Raw genomic sequence first — 21,895 nt, forward strand, 5'->3', positions numbered from 1 at the left:
TATGGATATGTGGAGATTTCAAATACAATGATTAATAATTAAACCAATTAAAATTTCTAATTAATGTATGTGTGCATGCTTGCGTGCTCAGTTGCTTCAGTCGCGTCTGATTCTGGACTGTAGCCCACCAGGCTCCTCTGTCCATGGAATTCTCCAGACAATACTGAGTGAGTTGCTATGCCCTCCTCCGGGGAGTTGAACCCATGTCTCCTGTGTCTCCTGCATTGCAGGCAGATTCTTTACCCACTGAGCAATCTGGGAAGCCCATTTAAAGTATAGGGAGCATAAGAGAAAGAATAATTAGAGTATTTCTTTATGTATATCTCATTTGTTCCTGGATTGATATATTTATGAAATACCCAGCACTCTGCACTCTGAGAACACAGGTGTTCTTTGGTCCACAACAACATCCCCAAACTAAAAATATCTCAGCCAAATATCAAGGTTCAACTTTTAAACATCTAAGTCAATTATGTCATGGAAATTATTCTCTGACCCTTCTATGAAGTTAAATATTGTACTATTTCCATTTCCAGATTTCTTTTAAGAATCACAATATTCTTAATTTTCTCTGCTCTTTCTTTGCAACTTTTCAGCTGATAATCATTACAAGCCATGAAACAAAACAATGGCACTGAAGTAATTGAATTCATTCTCCTGGGATTCACTGGTCAACATAAGCCTTGGCATGTCTTTTTCACAGTATTTCTAGTGATCTATGTGGCCACCCTAGTGGGTAACATTGGCATGATCCTACTCATCAAGATTGACTTTTCCCTTCACACCCCCATGTACTTTTTCCTCCAAAACTTGGCTTTTGTTGATCTCTGATATCGCTCCCAAGATGTTGCAGAATTTGATGAGCACCAAAAAATCCATCTCATTCATAGGATGTATGGTTCAATTGCTAATCTATGGTACCTTTGTAACAAGTGATTGCCATATCCTGGTGGCTATGGCAGTGGACCATTATGTGGCTATCTGTAACCCACTTTGCTGTAGAACTGTCATGTCGCAAAGAGTCTGCATTCAACTCTTAACTGGTTCATACTTCATGGGTTTCCTGGATGCTTCTGTCAAAGTAGGTTTTACTTTCTCACTGAAGTCTTGCAAATCTAATAAAATTAACCACTTTTTCTATGATGAACCCCTAATTCTGGCCCTCTCATGCTCCAATATTTACTTCAGCATCATAGTACTAGCAGACTTTGTGGGGTTTAACTTGACATTCACTATGGGCCTCTTCAGAAACGTGTAAGCAGGTCAGGAAGCAACAGTTAGAACTGTACGTGGAACAACAGACTGGTTCCAAATAGGAAAAGGAGTACATCAAGGTTGTATATTGTCACCCTGCTTATTTAACTTATATGCAGAGTACATCATGAGAAACACTGGGCTGGGAAAAGCACAAGCTGGAATCAAGTGTGCTGGGAGAAATATCACTCTATGGTAGAAAGTGAAGAAGAACTAAATAGCCTCTTGATGAAAGTGAAAGAGGAGAGGTCAACATTTAGAAAACTAAGATCAGATCATCTGGTCCCAGGGGCAGGTAATTGGCCAGGGGAGGTGGTTTTTCTGGGGGCAGATGGGTCAGCAGGTAGGGCCTGCCGTACAGCAGCTCAAAGGGGGTCAAACTTGTCTTTGAGTGTGGTGTTGTGTGGATGCGGGTGAGAGCCAAGGGGAGGAGGTCAATCCAGGAGAGCCGCACTTCTGAGGCGAGCTTGGCGAGGTGGGCCTTGAGGACCCCGTTGGCCCATTCTACCTTACCTGATGACTGGGGTCGGTACGGGATGTGAAGATGCCAGGTGATGTTGAGGGCTGCAGCTACCTGCTGGGTTATCTGCGAAACAAAAGCAGGTCCGTTATCGGATTGGAGGGAGTTAGGGAGTCCGAACCGGGGGACGATGTGTTTGACCAGCGTTTCGGATACTATTGCGGCCGTTTCGCAGGAGGTGGGGAAGGCCTCGACCCATCCTGAGAACGTGTCTACGAGTACCAGCAGATAACGATAAGCTCGGTGTCTGGGCATGTGAGTGAAGTCCACCTGCCAATCTTGACCAGGCAGATGTCCTCTCAGCTGGTGGGTTTCTTGGGGGGGCCGGAGCCTTCCTTGAGGAGAGATCGTTGCACAGGTCAGACAGGAGCAGTGTACGGTCTGGATGGCCTGCCTAAGATGAAAGAGGGGAGAAGAGCGGGCTAAGGAAAGTTAAGAGAGCTCGTGGTCCGATATGGAGGGCGTCATGGATCTGCTTTATGATGGTGATGGCTTGTTGTTCAGGGAGGACCAGTTTTTCGTGGAGGGTGATCCATCCAGAAGGATGTGTTTGTGTCCCCTCCTGGGCGAGTAGCGCTCTGGTTTCTGCCTTGGTGTATTTAGGGATAAAGGAGGTCTCCAGGACCAGTAGAGGGGCCACCTCTCACTGCAGGGCAGTTTGCCGGGCCACCTGGTCAGCCAAATTATTACCCTGGGCTATTTTATCGCGAGCTGCCTGGTGTCCCCGGCAATGTAAGATGGCCACTTCTTTTGGCAGGGGGATGGCCTCCAGTAGTTTGGTAATATGGGAGGCATTACATATTGGGGAGCCTTTAGTGGTGAGAAAGCCCCTCTCTTTCCAGATTGCCGCATGTGAGTGGGTGATTAGGAAAGCGTACTTAGAGTCCATGTAGATATTGGCCCTTTTGTTTTTTGCCAGGTGTAAGGCTCGGGTCAGTGCAGTCAGTTCTGCTTTTTGGGAAGTTGTTCCTAGTGGGAGGGGTTGGGCCTCAAGGACTTTCTGTAGGGTGACTACAGCGTAGGCCACTGCCCAGCGCCCATCTGGGTCCTTTTTGGAACTCCCATCGACAAACATGGTCATATCGGGGTCTGGCAGTGGCTCTACAAAGAGGTTTGGCGGTGGCTGTGTCAGAGAGTCCAAGATCTCGGTACACTGGTGAGCCGGGACTCTTAAGGAAATCGGGAGAGAGGGAAGCGCAGATAGCGGGTTCAGCTGGGAACTATGTCCCACAGCGACCTGCGGGTTGTCTAGGAATATTATTGGAACTGCTGTTGTCTGGAGTCACTGAGGTCAGAGAGGAATCTGGAAGCCAGGAGGTCACGGAGGCAGTGAGGGGAGAAAATGGTTAGAGGTTGATATTGAAGTAACTTTTTTGCATCCATGTAAACCGCTGCTGCTGCTGCCAGTGCCCATAGGCAAGGGAACCATCCCCTGGCAGTGGGGTCTAGTTGTTTGGAGATGAAGGCGACAGGCAGCAACTCAGAGCCCACCGGCTGTACCAGGGCCCCAAAGGCTACTCCCCCCTTTTCATCAGTATAGAGATGATATGGGTAGTTAGGATTAGGCAGGGAGAGGGGAGCGGCAGATGTCAGAGCAGACTGTAACTTGAGAAAGGCTCGGGTGACCTCGTTTTGTGAGGAGAGTGGCCCCTTTGGGGTTTCTTTTGCTGCTGCATAGAGGGGTTTTGCCAATGAGGCATAGTTGGGAACCCAATGGCAGAAGAATCCTGCCAGGCCCAGAAAGGACAGGATTTGGTCTCCGTTAGTTGGAGGCTGGATAGACCGGAGGAGTTGGCACCGGTCGGTTGTGAGGGCCTTGGTGGTGGGGGTAATTTGCAATCCCAGGTAAGTAACTGAGGACTGAGTGAGTTGGGCCTTTGACTGTGAGGCCCGGTATCCTTTGGAGGCCAGGAAGTTAAGGAGAGTTATGGTGTGTTGTTTTGAGAGATCTTCAGAAGGGCTACATAGTAAGAGGTCATCCACATATTGGAGCAGGGTACTAGGGCTAAGAGGGCAGAGTGCCAGGTCCCAGGCCAGGGCCTGACCGAAGTAATGAGGGCTATCTTGAAACCCCTGAGGCAGGACCGTCCATGTGAGTTGAGTGGCTTGTCTGGTGTCAGGATCGATCCAGGTGAAGACGAACAGAAATTGATAGTCAGGGTGGATTGGGATGGAAAAGAATGCATCTTTGAGATCAATCACTGTGAAGTGGGTGGTGCCCGTGGGTATTTGGGATAATTAAGTATAGGGATTAGGGACTAGCGGATGTGTAGGAACGACAGCCTCGTTAATAAGTCGGAGGTCTTGGACTAGTCAGTAGGCCCCTGAGGCCTTACGGACTGGAAGGATGGGGGTGTTACATGGGGATGAGGTGGGGACCAGTAGGCCCTGTCCCAGGAGGTGGTCAATGATTGGCTCAAGTCCTCGAAGGTTGGGCTGGGACAGGGGAAACTGGGCCCGAGCTGGAAAACAGATGGGGTCTTTTAGGTGTATGAGGACTGGGGGTTGGTGTTGGGCAATTGTGATCTTGGTATCCCACACCTGGAGATCTATTTGGGCGTCAGAGGACCCGATTAGCAACAGCAGGAACCTGCCTGTGGAAGGAGAAGGCCCTGGGGTCAGGTGAAGTGTGGCCTTGAATTTTGGTAAAATGTCTCTCCCTAGTAGAGGGGTTGGACAGGAAGGAATAACTAGAAAGGAGTGGGTGAACAAGCAATTGTCTAATTGACAGTTTAAGGGCTTGGTCTCTAGGGGCCGTGATGACTGGCCGTCAATTCCCATTACTGAGACCCGGGAAGGATGTAAGGTGCCTCTGAAAGAGGGAAGGACCGAATAGGTAGCCCCCGTGTCAACCAAGAAGTCGATCGACTTACCCGCTACCTGGAACATTACCCTGGGCTCAGCTTGGGTTATTGGGGTTGCCGAGTCTGGGCGGCTTCAGTCTTCATCGAAGATCAGCAGTTGTAGAGTGGGGGTCTGGGCTCGGAGTCACCTTAGGTCGCTCTGGTCTCTTACCCCCTAGGGTCAGGGCCCGAGAGGCTGAGGGACAGTCACTTGCCCAGTGTCCGTGTTGCCTGCACTTTGGGCAGGGCTTTGTGGGTGGTCTCGGGTTAGGACACGTTTTGGCCCAGTGTCCCTCTTTGCCGCATTTGAAGCAGGCTCCCGGTGGGGGTTTTTGTGGGCCCGAGCCCGTTGTCAGCCACAGGGCTGCTACCAGAGCCTGGGTGTGTTGGTTGAGAAGGCTAGCTTGGAGTTCAGCCTTTTGTTTTAGTCTGGCTTTATGGTTAGCTTCTGCAGTCTCTTCCCGGGAATTGTAAACTTTAAAGGCCATTTTTACCAGGTCTCATATGGGAGTCTGAGGGCCTTCGTTGGCCTTGGCTAGTTTTTTTCGGATGTCGGGGGCGGATTGAGAGATAAAACAACTGGCCAGGGTGACTGCTCCAGCTGGGGAGTCTGGGGCCAATCTGGTATATTGGGTGAGGGCCTCTGTCAGCCTATTCAAGAACATAGCGGGGTTTTCGTCAGGGCCCTGGGTGATCTCATCCAGCTTAAGGAAGTTGACCACTTTATTAGAAGTGGCTTCCTTGCCATCTAGGAGGCACTCTACCATATATCTGACCCTGAGTTCGCCTCCCCCAGTCTCTTGATAGTCCCAGTCAGGGTCTGTGTCTGGGACGGCCTCGGCCCCTGGGGGGCATTCGGGGGAGGGATTAGCAAAGTGTCTCTGGTCAGCCTGGGCTCTAGCAGCCGTCCAGATGGCTTGTTGCTCTTCTAGGGTAGTAGTGGAACCTAAGACTTCATAGATATCTTTCCAGGTTAAGGCATATGAGCGGGTCGGTTGGGTGAACTGTTTGATGTAATGGGTAGGGTTGGATGAGAATGACCCAAGCTTGGCCTCGATTTGAGACAGGTTGTGAAGGGAGAAAGGAACGTGGACCTGTGCCAAGCCCTCGGCTCCGGCTACCTGTCTCAGAGGGAGTAGGGGAGCCGGGGCACGGGGAAAAGAATTTCGGGATGACTGTCCGTGGGACCGTGTGTGTGAGCTAACTGGTGATGGGGAGGGTGTCAGGGTCGGTAATGGAGGATAGAGAATGGGAGTAGGAGGGGGGTGTATAGTTTCAGTCGGTTGTGTATCAACTGAGGAAGTGTGGGGAGGTGTTGTCGGGGCAGTTACAGGGGCAGAGGTGGGGGAAGGAGCTGCTGGACTCAGAGGAGCCGAAGTGGGGGAGGGAGCTGCTGGACTCAGAGGAGCCGAAGTGGGGGAGGAGGGGGCAGGAACCGGAGAGGAAGGGGTGGGGGCCGTGGGAGAGGTATAGGGAGCGGGGGCCACCAGATCTTCTGGGGGAACAGAGAAAGCAGAGGACTCAGAGACGGGAGGAGTTGGCTTGGCCCGGGAGGGTGGAGTCGGGGGGGGCATGGTGAGTAGGATTTGGCTAGGAGCGCACGTGGTGCACAGGGTGGGGCGAGAGTGCAATGCCCCAAAGGCCTGAACATAGGGGACTTCAGACCGTTTTCCCATTCTCCGGCAGTAATTATCTAAATCACGGAGGACGTCAAAGTCTAATGTCCCTGTGGCTGGCCATTGTGAGCCATTATCTAGGGAATACTGAGGCCAGGCCTGTGAACACAGAAAAGTGAGCTGTTTGGGGAAGATGTATTCCTTTAGTCTTAGGGTCCGCAGGTTAGCCAGCAGGCACTCTAAGAGTGTGGAGTATTGGGGTTCGGGTTTGGAGGCTGTGGATCCCATGGCGACCATGGGGCGTGGAGGCAACCCCCGCTGTCTGAACGTCTTCGGACATGTCAAGAGAAGCTGGAGGTCCGTGCAGCCGTTCGGAACCTCTTCCTCATGAGCTCGGGACTGGGAAAGGCCGAAGCCGGAGGTCTACTCAGCCGCTTGGGACGTCTCCCTCACGAGCCGGTGACCGGAAAAGGCCAAAGCCGGAGGCTGAAGCCGGAGGTCTACTCAGCCGCTGGGGACGTCTGCCCACAAGCTGGTGACCGGGAGGGCCCAGTAAGTGTGCACCCGTTACTGGGCCTTAGGAGATGGTCGCCAGGGAGGGCAGGCCACAAAGCCAAGGGGACTTACCCCATATCCTGCCGTCCGGGGAGTTGGTCAGCCACCTGGGTCCGGGGCTACCGCGGCAGTGGAGCTCGAGGGGACCTCAACGGCGAGTGCCGGGGGCCCTCACCTCGAGCCCCACGTTGGGCGTCAGATGTTAGAAAACACCGCGGGAAGAAAGAGCCACCTCTAAGGACCGTTGATGAAGGCCTTTATTGGGCAGTCACTCTCGGGCAGAACTCCTGGGGGCGGGTGAGTGAAGAGACATAGGGAGTTTGCAACCTGCGGGAAGGGGAGTGGCACCTATATACCCTGGCGGATACGGAAGCGGCGGGACCTTTTCGAATATGCTTGGAGTCAGGCTCTAGGGTGCTGATTGGCCTTTCGTCCCATGTCGGTTTTTCTTGATTGGCCGGAGTCTTGGCACCTTCGCGTCCATCAGTCTGCCTGGCAACGGGCTGCTGATTGGTGGATGTCTGTCCCTGGTACTTATCTGGGACTTTTTGGCGGGGGGCAGTCAGCGTGACCTTTCACTTTCCTATGTCCTTTTTATATGTCCCTGGAAGAATTATGGAAATGCCATGGACTCCAAAAATCAGAAATAGTGTAGAAAATATTCTCTGATCTAATTAAGTGCATCTAGAATTTAACAGTGAAGTTTGAAGTTAAAACACCTAAAATTCTACCACTTAAAACTGAAATTCTCATTTAAACAACTCTTTTGTTGATTAAAACAAAATTGACAATTATGTATAAAATAATATTTTACAAACCATTACATTAAGAACTATTAGGAGTGTTCAAATAAGATTTTATAACTTTGTAAATACTTGAGTTAATAAATAGGAAATAATGATAAATAAAGTATACATTTCGAGGTATGAGAAAATAATATTAAGGAAAGGAGAAAAGAGTAGCAATTATTTTAATTGATGTTGAAAACCCCATAAGTGAAAGAAATAATAAATGAAAGAACTCATTCTCCAAAGCTAAAAATAACAATAAAGTGGATAAATAATTTGCCAGCTTATCAGTAAAAGTAGTACTGGGGAACAAAGAAAATTTAAAATAAGAAAAGAACACTTAGATCAACAATAGTCAAATGTATTTGAGAATCTAAGGAAATTAGATTTTTTTTTAACTAAGAGAATTTTGATTGCCAAAAAAAGTAACACCGAGGAGACTAAAGAATAATTAACATAGAAGGAAGTGGTGATAGTGCAGCCTTACCCTAAAAAAGGCACCAAGTCATTTGGGAAGGGAAAAAAAAAAAAAAGCCTAGAATGGTAAAAAGAAACAAACAAAAAACAATAATAATAATAATAATGAAGACCAAAGTTTCAGGGCCTTTGTTGCCTGCTATCACATCTAATTTAAAGACATGGTAAATACATCTTGTAATAACATAAGGGATATATATTGACAAGTGTGAAAGGTTGTTGCTGAACCATGAAAGACCCTGGGATTCTTGGTCTCTGGAGGATAATTCAATCCGGGGCCAGAGACAAGGCTTGATCGCTTAGAGCTTTTATGTAATGAAGTTTTATCAAAATATAGAAGAGATAGAAAAAGCTTCTTACACAGACATCAGAAGGGGGGCGGAGAGTGTCCTCTTGCTACTATTAGCAAGGGAGTTATATACTTTTAATTATCTATTACAATGAATCAAAAGAATGTCTGGTTGTAAAGATCTTACTAGACCCACTCCCATAATTTATATTTTAAAATAACAGGATTAGCCAGAAGGTTTTCAGGAAGGAGAACTGTCCTTAAGCAGGATACATTGTTGCTTTGCAATCCTTGCCTGAGGTTGCTCAGTCGTGTCAGATCCTTTAGTGACCCCATGGACTGTAGCCTTGCCGGGGTCCAGCCTCTGCAGGATCCAGGATCCAGGGGATGCCCTCAGGATGAATGGCGTAGGCGAGAGAGAGACGTGAGACCAGCCTTGATAGGGCCAAGCCTGTGACGGGGGGGGGGGGGGGGGGGGGGGGGTGGGGGGGGTGGGGGGGGTGGGGGACCAGACAGGGGGTGCAGCAGGGTCTGGCAGAGTCTGGCAATGCTTTATTTTTTACCGTGGCTTTTATACCCTTAATTAGTACATTTCTAAGGGGAAGATAGTTTAACATTATTAGGGCCTTTTGTGTGATCAGGTTCTTTATGCTGTTTATGATTAAGTTGTTGTGAGCAGTCATGTGCATTAGTACGCATTTGCCAAGCAGGCTAGAGTGCCAGCAAAGGGGTCTAAATTGAAACACTCCTTTCACCCTGGATAATCTTATAGGATACCACCATCTGGCAGACATATTAATCAAAGTTCTAAGTTGATTCTGTTTGGAAAGAGATTGGGGAAGGCCTTCTAGCTGTGTCACAGAAATTAGGCAGTAGTCTAGTATAGCAAGCATCAGAAAGACAGAGGTCATCTTTAAGGTGAGCACTGGGGCAGCTTTTTGAAATCCCTGAAGTCCTGATCTGCCTTGCTTGTCAGGTCTCCTCCTCACGACCTTGTCATGGGTGGGATCTTGTGTGCTGGCTCCGGCAGACTGTAGCCTACCAGGTCCTTAGTCCATGGGATTTTCCAGGCATGAATACTGGAATGGGTTGTCATTTCCTTCTCCAATGCAACACAGAGTTTAAACTGAGTTGTATGTTGTGTAATCATCAGTTCCAGGCTTAAAGATAAAAACATTTTATGTGACTAAGTCTAAGGAATGTAGAGGAACAAAAAAAGTTTGTCCTTTCCTCCTCCTTGAGAATTCCAGACCTCTCTCTCCTTGGGGACCCCTGGACTTCTTATCAATCTGCCGAGGAATTGACTTTCTCATTTCCCCCTTTTGTTTAAGGAGGATTATGTTTCCAAGGGAAAGGGGCATAATTTCCATTCCATAACTACTTCCTGCTGTTGAGGGGTGTAGTCCCTAAATTGTTGAGGCAACATATTTTGCTAACCCTCATATTGAGGGTCTCTGATCCAGGGGCCCCAAGTAGTAGTTGGAGGAAGCTTCTGCAGATGTAGGAACTTGGACAACCATTTGTAACTTAAAAGCTTTCAGATGGTTAGAAACAAACCCCATTATACAGTTACAGATATAAGGCAAAATAGTCATTAAGCCAAGCTAAAATCAAAATCAAAAGTCACATTGTGTTCATAGTTACATCAGTCCATCTTAGGATTGTTAGATGTCATCACAGTGTTGAAGGAAGTCCTTTTCTCGAGTGGGGAAACCCACCATGGGAAGTCTTCAATTGATGAGGAGGGGAGTGCTCCACAGACCTAGCAGTTAGACTGATTGTGGATTGCAGTGTAGGAGTAATCCCAGGACAGGAAGGCGTTTCTTGAGGGTCAAATGGCAGACTCAGGGCTTTTGGAGTCAGCAGAAGCAGGCTCACATAGATTACCAGGCCCATTTGAAAAGTACAAAGTCAGAGCATAGAAAGTCAAGACATAAAATGACGCCACTTAGTTCTGGTCAGGGTGCCACCTCTTAACTCGAGTGTGATGCACCCATGAATCAATTTCTGTCACTTTGACAGCTGTGGGAGAAGAAAGAATAACCTGATAAGGGCCTTCCCAGAGGGGATCGAGGAGTTGCCCCCCTGATCCCCATGTTTTTGTTTGTTTGTTTTGTTTTGTTTTTAATCAGGATCTCCCTTCCTGGCTCAAATAGAGGCTTGCTTCACTCATAGGCTAGGTCAGGAGTCACCTCCCAGAATTCCATTAATGCCTGTTGAAAAAAATGAGAGCTGAGTTACATAATTAGTTAATTCTAAGGCTTCAGGTGTTAATAAAGCCATTGCCTCAATCACTCCTAGATAGTGTGGCCACCACATGAAATTACATCTAATTGTCTACTTAAATAAGCAATAGGTTACCAGTGAGGCCCTCGGGGTTGTGTCAAAACTCCCAAGGCAGTACCTTTTCTTTCAGTGACAAATTAAATTCTGACCCTGTGGGCAAGCTCAAAGTGGGAGCTTGCAGGAGAGCAGTCTGAAGAGCCTTAAAAGCCTTTTGAGTATCTGGAGACAAAACCAGTTTGTCAGTTTGGGCCTGCTGGGTCTCAGTTATGAGTTTATATAAAGGCCGAGCAAGTTCTTCATAACCTGGAATCCAAATTGCAGTAGCCTGTGATTCCTAAAAATCCTCTCAGTTGTCTTAAAGTCATAGGTAGGGGTTGATTTATTATAGGTTTAATTCTCTATGGGTGTATGGCTCTAGTCACTTCTGATATGATTAGATCCAGATATCTAACAGACTGTTGACAAAGCTGAGCTTTTTCTCTTGATGCCTTGAAACCGCAGCCTGCCAGAAACTTTAAAAAATCTTCCAAGGCTTGTGAACAAGTTTCCTCTGTCTCAGTACAGAGCAGAATATCATCTCCATATTGTAACACTACTATTTCAGAGCTATTAAAGTTTTGTAGATCTTGTGACAATCTTTGCCCAAATAGGTGAGGGCTGTCATGAAATCCCTGGGCCAAAATTGTCCAGGTTAGCTGAGAAGCTGGCTGCACAGGGTCTTCAAAGGCAAATAGAAATTGACTTTCCTCCACCAAAGGCACTGAATAGAAGGCATCTTTTAAATCAATTACTGAGAAATATTTGGCTCGTTCAGGAATTTCAGACAATAGAGTATAAGGATTAGGCACCACGGGGTGTAAAGGAGCTACAGCATCATTTATTATTCATAAATCTTGAACTAGTCTCCATTTACCATTTGATTTCTTTATATCCAAAACAGGAGTGTTGCATGGACTGTTACAGGGAATTAATAGCCCCTGTTCTTTTAAATTCTCAATGATGGGCTTTAACTCTTCCTTAACCTCAGGTTTCAGTGGCTACTGCTTCTTTTTTTTTTTTTTTTTAAGCACAAAATTTTTTTTTTCATTTATTTTTATTAGTTGGAGGCTAATTACTTTACAGTATTGTAGTGGGTTTTGTCATATATTGACATGAATCAGCCATGGAGTTACATGTATTCCCCATCCCAATCCCCTCTCCCACCTCCCTCTCCACCCGATTCCTCTGGGTCTTCCCAGTGCACCAGGCCCGAGCACTTGTTTCATGCATCCAACCTGGGCTGGTGTAGCTACTGCTTCTTATGTGGAGAAAAGTGTGGGTCTTTGAGCTTGACGACTACAGGAATAGCATTTTGTGCTCAACCCACAGATTTTCCATCAGTCCACATTCTAGGATTTACATTTTGTTCAATAAAAGGGAAAGAAAGGGAGTGTTCCATATTCATGAAGACAGAGGCACAGGCCTTGCTCAGTATATCCCTTCCCAAAAGGGGTGAGGGAGACTCTGGTATGATTAGTGAAGATAGCACAGAGTCTGTCACAGCTTTAAGAACAACTTAAGTTATACCTTTTGGCCCATCCAGGCAGTCCCACTACGGAAGTGGATGGGGAAGAAAGTGGGCCAGGGGCTTCGGTAAGCACAGAGTAAGTTGCCCCAGTATCTAAAAGGAAATCAACAGATTGCCACCCCCACAACCCCCCCCCCACACACAGTTATTAATGCCCAGGATTTCTCAGGTATAATTAGGACGGGAGCTTGTGTGGAGAACCCCAGGCATCTTCAGCCCTGATTATCTTGAGAGTCCAACCCCTAAAACCTATGCCTCTGGGGGCAGTCTCTCTTCCAGTGTGGTCCCTTGAAGACCAGACATGGAGCCAGGGGCGGCTTAGATGCCTGAGGGTGATCCCACTTGAGGTGACCCTCCTTTCCATAGTAATAGCAAGCCCATCCTTGCTATTTTCACCTGGGTTCCTCTGGGCATTTTTCTCAGGCTGTTTAAGAACAGTTCTGGCAGCCATCACAAGGGCTTTCGCCTGTTTGTCTTTTTCTGCTTTTCTTTCTTTTCCTCATGTTCCCTACCATAATAGACTGCTTGAGCCAGTCGCAACAGATTATCTAAAGACTGATTTGGTCCAGACGCCTGTTTTAATACCTATGACAGATATCTGGAGCCAACTGAGTGAGAAATCTATATATTAAGATCACTCCCCCCTCTTCACTTTCAGGATCAATCTCAGTGAATCTGCGAAGGGCTTCTCTCAGTCTATCTAGGAAGTTACCAGGAGCTTCCTTCTCCTCCTGTTCTGTTTGTCAATTTAGCAGAGGTTAAAGTCTTAGCACACACTTGCCTGATCCTGCAAGAATACATCTGACAAAATGACATTGGTCCCATCTTCCTTTAGCCACGTTGTAGTCCCAGTCTAGTTCTATAGTCGGGACCGCCGGATTTCCAGTGAGGAGGGCGGTTATCTCGTCCTCCCTCTTCTCTACCAAGCCATTCGTCTCCATAAGCAACAGCTTTCCCCAAAACTCGAGTTTTTGAGTCCGGAGTCAGCGTTTGTCCCAAGATAAATATCACATCCTTCCAAGTAAGGTCATAAAACAGAGTAACACCTTTAAAAGCTCTAATATATTTTTCTGGGTCCTCTAAATAGTCTCACATATCCTCCTTGATTCTTTGTATTTCTTGATAAGAAAAGGGCTTATTAATTTTCATAGGCTGTTTATTTCTCCTGGTGGGTGCTTCATGAAGAAACAGCAACAGCTTGTGTGGCTGTTCCTCAGCCTTTCTGGCTGCTCTGTGCATATAATCCCAGGGATAGATTGGAGAAACCTGCTTTTCTTTGTCTCTTTGTTTTGTGTCCTCTATCTCATTCTGTATTTCACCCTTAGTTTTTACTGTCTGAGCTTCTCTTACTTCAATTGTCTGAGTTTCTATTGAAGCCAGAGTAGTCTGAGGTCGTACTGAGACAGGGGTTGTTTGGAACTCTACTTGGGCAGTTTGGATCTCAGTTTGGATCTTTACTGAGATGAAGACAACCCTGCCTACGGGGGTTCCCTGACTTTCAGTTTGCTCAGCTTGGAGCCCCGGGTACGGGGCCAAAGTAGGAGGACAGGAGGGAGCTGAAGGTTTCACACCCAAATCTATACTGTTAGGACATAAGTCTGGCATACCTTGCAGAGAGAAAAAGGGCAACACATATGCTACTTCTACCCATTTCCCTTGTTTTCTACAGAACCTGCCTAATTGTAAAACAGTAATAATTGAGATCCTTTAACAGGTCAGCATTCCTCATCTTCTAAAGGATACTGTGGCCATTCAGTATCACAGAAGAAGATCAGGAGTGCCTTCTTTAAGCTCTGGGGATCAAATCTATCCCAGTTTTTCAGGATACAGTTCAAAGGAGTGAAGCTGGAATTGTTAGCTCCCATCTGTAAGAGAGAATAAAAGTGACCAGCGCCATCTTTCTACTGGAGGCATCCCTCCCTGCTCTAGATGGGGGTGTAGACAGACTTTACACTGAAGTTTTCCATACCTGGTCAGACTTGGTCTGTCCCTTACTGATGCAGGCGCTGTACTTGTCCCTCCCTGTTCTACCACCAAGATGGGTTGGAGATACACTGGGGTAGACCTGATGGCATCTCAGACCGATGTCCAGTTCCTCACCATTAAAATCTTGTTTGCCTCTGATGTCACCCAGAATGCAATCAGAATAACCTTTCAGAATGCCTCCCAAGTTAAGACTTCTGGGGGAAACATTTGTCACCTGAGTGCCTGTGCATGACCCTGAGTATATTCCTGACCACAATAAGACCAGCACGAACTAGTACTGAGATGTTCCTTCCAAGCATCACCACACCAATATAAGCGATAGCAAAAGAGATGGTGAAGTGCTGGTCAGTAAGGAAAAAGTGATTTTTGTCCTTGAGTTATTAGGAACACTCCTTCCATTTCCTTCCCACAGATTCCACAGAAAGAATATGTAAGGAGTTGGGACAAAAGCCACTGGAAAGCCTCCTCTGGTCCACCAAGAGCTAGCATTACCAAAGGGAGAAACTCATTGTACTTCCAGTATGAGTAACCTTTAACCTCAGAGATGCTCTTAGAACTAGAGCTCCATCTGGCTTCCAAACTTTCAACTCCTAGTGAGGCTAGGCACTTCCTTGTTACACATCCAAGTTTGGGACCTAAGTCACAGTACACAGTAACAGCATAGATCACAAATCCCTTGAAAGCCTATGATCCGACAGATAGGTTAGTAGTTCTAATTCCCAAGAAGTTATGAAATGATCAAAGAGACCAGAAAGTTTGACTGAGAAAGGAGAGTTTGGTCCACACGCTTTGCTCATTTCTGGTTGGTCCCCAAAGGAGACATTGGGTGCCTCTTGGCATTGGCAGGTCAGTATAAACCCCCAACAGGTTTCTACCATAAGCCATACGAGGTCACCATGGAACTGCAGAGCAGGGGTCCTCACTTCCTTCATGCAGGGCGTGTCATTCACTTACATAAGCACACTGTAGAGTTGGTAAAGTACAGCAGAAAACATGTTTGCTAGGAGAACAAAGAATGCTCCAAGCATTCTTACCTTGTACTGAAGAATCTCAGATGAGCCACCGAGATGAAAGGTTGTTGATGAACCATGAAAGATGCCAGGATTCTTGGCCTCCAAGTAGAAGAATTCAATCCGGGGCCAGAGATGAGGCTTGATCGCTCAGAGCTTTTGCGTAATAGAGTTTTATTAAAGTGTAAAAGATAGAGAAATATTCTGACAGAGACATCAGAAAGGGGCAGAAAGAGTACCCCCTCACTAGTGTTAGCAATGGAGCTTTTAAATTATTTATTACAGTGGATCAAAAGAATGTCTGGAGGTTGTAAAGACCTTACTAGACCCACTCTGATAATTTACATTTTAAGATAGCAGGATTAGTCAGAAGGTTTTTCCAGAAACTGTCCTCAAGCAGGATACATTATTGTTATATAATCCAAAGAAATGGAGAGGAAAAAAAGTTTGTCCTTTCCTCATCCTTGAGAATTCCAAATTCCTCTCTCCTTGGGGATCCCCAGACTTCTTATCAACCTGCCTAGGAATTGACTCTCTCATTCCCCCGTTTTCTTTTAGGAGAATGATGTTGCCAAGGGAAAGGGGTGTCGTTTTTGTTCTGTAACTACTTCCTGCTGTTTAGGGGCATGGTCCTTAAGTTGTTGAGGAAACAGAACCATATGTTCCTAAACCCTTTACAAAAATAATATTCCCCACACCCCCAACACTAGAGTAGACACAACAGTATTGAATTGCTATCTAAATGAACACACCTCAGGAAATGGAAAAGTTGTTCAAACCTAACATGGCAGCCTAAGAAACAAAGTCCATTATGGGAAAAGTTTGGAATCACGATGAATGGAAACATTTCCATGATCACTTGGATCCTTGGGGTTGAAGCATTTCCATCTTTTATTCTTTTTTGCCCCTGTTTTCATTTCTTTTTCTATTTTGTAAATAAGTTCATTTGTATCATGTCCAAAGCTATATATATATTTTAAAGTTTTAGTATAAAATCAGAGATAGCTCAATTCAGTACAGTTGCTCAGTCATGTCTGATTCTTTGAAACCCCATGGACTGTGGCATGCCAGGTCTTCCTGTCCATCACCAACTCCTGGAGATAAGGGGAAAGATAATGGGATCAAACTTAGAAATCCAAAGTATAATACTATTTCATTCTTATTTCTCATGGACTACATGTGGTGAAAAAAGTTCTAGTTGGTTAGCTTAATCTGGAGGATTTTTTTTTTAATTACATGACATTGTTAGCTTGAGGTGGTATCATGATCTATATTTCTTCTCTCTAGTCTGGGGTTGTATAGATGCATAAGGAGTGTCAGTAAGTATGTTCAAGGGATGTAACTCATAGAGAAATCTCACTCTTGTTATACACTTTGCTGCTGGCTACCAACCTGGAAAAAGAACAAGCAGACTGGCCACCCATAACAATACTAAGGACAAGCTCTGTGAGTTCGTGATCTGTTAGTAGTTTGAGCAGAGGGGCAAGTGTTTTGAAAGTAATAGGATAATTATGGTGACAAGCTAGTGAATTGAGTTATCTCCAATGTGTTTGAGCATTTGTCATAGGAACATAGTTATTGAAGATGCAAGACTGGTGAAGGAATCTGACCTGAATAGTCTGAGGACTGGTAGAAAGGAGTGAAGAAATCAGGACAGAAGACCTTTTAGAAAAGGGCAGAAATATCAGTGGGAAGATGATTCCCTGAGGCATAGATAAGGAAAAAAAGGAAGTTAGGAACAGATGGCTCATTAAAATTCCCCAATAAGAGAGACCATTCAAAATGCAATGAAGTGAAGAACATTAAAAATTGCAACAAGGATAATAAAACTATAAGCTCTGAACTTAAATTATTCCCTAAATTCAGAATATCTTATAATGGACTAAAATGAATTGTGGCTAAAGTCAGAAAGTCTGGTTCTGACTCCCAGAATTCACTACTTTCTGTGTGATCTTGGGTAAACAACAAAATCTCTGAGCCTTAATTTTCTGATATATAAACAGTTGTTAGATTGGTCACATTTAATGCTAAATAAGTTCATACTGGCTAAATGAATGATATCGTAGTAAGTGTATTATAACATTGTTTGCACTGCCCAACATGCTATATATAGAGAGAATTCATTATGATCAGTGTTTCTTTTATTCCAGGGCTCTCAGTAGCTCATCCAGCACAACTGAACGGATTCCTGGTGAGTACAAATAATGTGACTGAGTTAGTTATCACCAGTCTTTTCCGGGACCCAGAGGTGCAGAGAGCATGCTTTGTGGTGTTTCTTCCCATGTGCTTGGCCACAATGGTGGGCAATGGCCTGACATTTCTGACAGTCAAAGTCAGTAAGAACCTGCATTCCCCATGTACTTCTTCCTTAGTCACCTGTCCCTGGTGGAGATCAGTTACTCCTCCACTGTTGTCCCTAAATTCCTCACAGACTTACTTTCCAAGATTAAAACCATCTCCCTGGAGGGCTGTGTGGCTCAGATATTCTTCTTTCACTTGTTTGGAGTTGCTGAGACCTTCCTGCTCACGGTAATGGCCTATGACCACTATGTGACCATCTGCAAGCCCCTTCACTACACAACCATCATGAGTCGGACTGTGTGCCACCTACTGGTGGCCGGTTCCAGGCTAGGGGGCATAATTCACTCCATGGTGCAGATCCTCGTCACTGTCCAGTTGCCCTTCTGTGGCCCCAATGTGATTGACCACTACTTCTGTGACCTCCATCCCTTATTCAAGCTTGCCTGCACTGACACCTCTGTGGAAGGGGGTTATTGTGCTGGCCAATAGTGAATTATTGTCTATATTTTCCCTCCTTATCTTGGTTTACTCCTATGTTTTCATCCTGGTCAACTTGAGGAACCTTTCTGCGGAGGGAAGACGCAAAGCCCTCTCCACCTGTGCCTCTCACATCACGGTGGTCATCTTGTTCTTTGGACCTGCCATCTTCCTCTACATGCGGCCCTCCTCCACCTTCACTGAGGACAAAGAGGGGGCCGTCTTCTACCCAGTGGTCACCCCCATGCTGAGCCCCATCACCTACACACTCAGAAATGCAGAGGTGAAAGTAGCCATGAAAATGTTGGGGGGCAGGAAAGTGAACTCAGGGGTGGGATCAAAATAAAGACCTGAAAAAAATTAGTAAGAATGAGTTGACAAAATATGCATCCTGATTTTGGTCAACTATAAGGAACAAAGCAAATTTAACATTTTTATTTTCTGTTGTATTTTAGATGAGCTCCTTATGTTCCATGGGATCAATCACAGCCATAAATGCATATGTAGCTGTCTGTATTTTGGAAAATGTTAAAATTTAAGCTTTCTTCCTCCTCTTGTTTCAGTAGTCTATCATGCAAAGTGAATAGACTTAGGGAAAGAATAACCTGACTGGAATTTCTACCTATTATCCTCTACGTTGGCCACCTGTGGTTTGTTCACTTTCATGCTCTGGTATGCAGAAAGACTGTGGCACTTGGAGACAATATTATGTTTTTCTTTTTTCATTCCTATTAGTGTTATCTTGTGGGAGTCCTAGAAAGTCCTTCCTACTTCATTTGGTTCCCTAACAGCTTTAATATGATTACAAATCTGAAATTCTGTAGTAGGAGCTTTATTTTATGGGGTTAGGGGGCATGGTTAGAGTGGAAAAGCCTTTAGGAGGTGAAATACAGTAAGCTAATATTAGCCATTAATATAGTAATCTGAATAATTTTACATGATGTCTCCCTTCTATATATGTTTTCTGGGCACTGAGATATGACATAGCTGAATATAGCCTGTTGTCTGTTTATGTACAGACTGTGAGTTAAGAATGATTTGCACATGTTTAAATAACTGAAAAAAAAAGTATAATAGCAATTTGTGACACATGAAAGTCATAGGAAATTCAAATCTAGTGTCCATAAATAAAAGTGTATTTGACTATCTCCATGGCCATTATTATATGTGTTATCTCTGGTTGCTTTTGTGCCACAGTGGCAAAATTGAATAATTGTGACAGACTATATAGTTTGCTAAGTTTAACTATTTCATAAGTAACCCTGACAGAGTTTTCCAATCCCTACCTTAAGCTTTAATAATGTTGGTTGGTTTCTAAATAAGCAAATTAGAGGTTAATCCAGGGTTGTTCTTTGTTCTGTGATGCTAAGGCACTTGGTTGGTGACTCTTTAATTCTCTTGGTGTCCCCTTATTGCCTATAATGTCAATAATAGTTATAGGTATTATATTTTTATGTGGGAAGGGAGAGGCTCTCTTTATTTTGGGAAATATTCCCCTGAAACTTTCAAAGATAATTCTTTTTATTTTTTCACTGACTCAGGATGGAGTCATGTGTCTCTACCTAGATGCAAAGGAGGCTGGGAGAGTGAGTAGTGGCAAAGGGAAATGAGGTGATACAATTAGCTTACACCAGACACTGTGTTTCCCTTGGGCTGGGTACATTGGTGCTTGAACACGACCAGAGCTCTGTCCTTAAAGAAGGAGTTCCTCCACAGGAGTTTCAACAGAGGCAATATCTTGGAGGCTGGTATACCTGGGCATAGTGAGGTAGTTAAGGAATGTGACTCTGGTGCCAGACTGACTGACTGGCTGAAACCCCACACTCAACAGTGACTGTGTATCATCAGACAAGTGATTGAAACTGTGACACAGTTTCCTTGGTATGGGAGTTAGAGTTAAGTGCTAGAACGGTTTTCCTTATGTCACTGTTTTCCCAAGAGTGCACCCTGCTTTAATTTTACTCTGAAAAGTAAAAGAGGGGGCCCTGTGATGTGACTGCCTGGGAGTTGTGTGCAGGAACCAAACCATCACTGGAGTCCTTGAAGGCAAGGACTGAGTCTTATTTTCATACGTATTCATACACCCATAGTTCTGGGCCAGTTTTTTGCAAATAGCAGAGGTAGAACTATTGTGGAGGTGCAACTAAATAAGCTGGAAATGAAAGCCTTTGACTGTGTGGACCCCAACAAACTGGAAAATTTTGGAAGAGATGGGAATACCAGACCACCTGACCTACCTCCTGAGAAATCTGTATGCAGGTCAAGAAGCAACAGTTAGAACTGGACATGGATCAAAGGACTGGTTCCAAATTGGGAAAGGAGTACGTCAAAGCTGCATATCGCCAACCTGTTTATTTAACTTCTATCAGAGTACATCATGCAAAATGCCAGGCTGGATGAAGCACAAGCTGGAATCAAGACTGCTGGGAGAAATATCAATAACCTCAGATATGCAGATGACACCACTCTTATGGAAGAAAGTGAAGAGGAACTAAAGAGCCTCTTGATGAAAGTGAAAGAAGAGAGTCAAAGAGCTGGCTTAAAACTCAATATTCAAAAAACGAAGATCATGGCATCTGGCCCCATCACTTCATGGCAAATAGATAGGGAAACAATGGAAACAGTGACAGACTTTATTTTCTTGGGCTCCAAAATCACTGCAGATGGTGAGTGCAGCCATGAAATAAAAAGACACTTGATCCTTGGAAGAAAAGCCTTGACCAACCTAGACAGCATATTCAAAACCAGAGACATTGCTTTGCCAGCAGAGATCTGTCAAAGATATGGTTTTCCCAGCAGTCATGTATGGATGTGAGAATTGGACTATAAAGAAAGTTGAGCACTGAAGAATTGATGCTTTTGAACTGTGGAGTTGGAGACGACTCTTGAGAGTCCCTTGGACAGCAAGGAGATCCAACATATCAATCCTAAAGGAAAGCAGTCCTGAATAGTCATTGGAAGGACTGATGCTGAAGCTGAGGCCCCAATACTTTGGCCACCTGATGAGAAGAACTGGCACATTGGAAAAGACCATGATGCTGAGAAAGATTGAAGGCAGGAGGAGAAGGGGATGACAGAGAATGAGATGGTTGGATGTGATCACTGACTCGATGGACATGAGTTTGAGCAAGCTCTGGGAGTTGGTGATGGACAGAGAAGTCTGGTGTGCTGCAGTCCATGGGGTGGCAAAGAGCTGGACACAACTGAGTGACTGAACTGAACTGATCACCTCTAGAGTTTCCATATTCAGCTCCAGTCTTTTTACCTCAGAGGCCCCCTAGTTCTCTGTCCCACACCATCTAGTAATACATAATTCCAGGCTGGGGAGTATCTCTATTGGTGTTGTTCAGTATGGTAGTGGTCATAGAGAATTTACCCTGTGTTTAAGGAAATCAGTAATTTTAAATTTTATTTAATTTTAGTACACTTAAACTTAACAAGTTACTCATGGCTTTTAGATGCCATATTGAGCAGCACAGCTCTAGCATTTCATTTATACTCCAGGAGGCAGACCAAAAGAAAAGGGCAAAGATAAACTCACCTCTTTCCCTCTTAGGTGGTGGTGGTGGTTTAGTTGCTAAGTAATGTCTGACTCTTTGCGACTCCACAGACTGTAGCCCACCAGTCTCCTCTGTCATAGGATTTCCCAGGCAACACTACTGGAGTGGGTTGCCATTTCCTTCTCCAAGAGTTCTTCTTGACCCAGGGATCACATTTATGCCTCCTGCATTGCAGACAGATTTTTATGAAGTGACCCAACCTTTCAGGAGATTTTCCAAAACTGTCATGCAGCACTTTTGCTTTCATCTCATTTGATGGAAATTAGTCATTGGCCACCTTTAATTACAAGGAGGGCTGGAAACTATATATTTTTTTTAATTTTGTGTGAAATTGCTGTCAGTTAAAAATCAGGGTTCTTTTCTGTT

The 21,895-nt window shown here is 45.1% G+C and overlaps 1 protein-coding gene and 2 pseudogenes across 1 annotated transcript; 2 read left to right on the forward strand and 1 right to left on the reverse strand.

The window, feature by feature from the left end:
* Positions 1-2,417: 2,417 nt before the first annotated feature.
* LOC139037228 (ribonuclease H-like) lies at positions 2,418-2,855 on the reverse strand. Its single transcript, XM_070473724.1, has one exon. The coding sequence runs from the start codon at positions 2,853-2,855 to the stop codon at positions 2,418-2,420; it is 438 nt and encodes a 145-aa protein (XP_070329825.1).
* A 14,461-nt stretch (positions 2,856-17,316) lies between these two features.
* Positions 17,317-18,315, forward strand: LOC110123545 (olfactory receptor 4B1-like; annotated as a pseudogene).
* Positions 18,316-18,823: 508 nt separating this feature from the next.
* LOC139037229 (olfactory receptor 10AG1-like) overlaps positions 18,824-21,895 on the forward strand; it is a 6,578-nt pseudogene continuing 3,506 nt past the window's right edge.

This window comes from Odocoileus virginianus, chromosome 10 (assembly GCF_023699985.2).
Source record: "Odocoileus virginianus isolate 20LAN1187 ecotype Illinois chromosome 10, Ovbor_1.2, whole genome shotgun sequence".
NCBI lineage: Eukaryota > Metazoa > Chordata > Mammalia > Artiodactyla > Cervidae > Odocoileus > Odocoileus virginianus.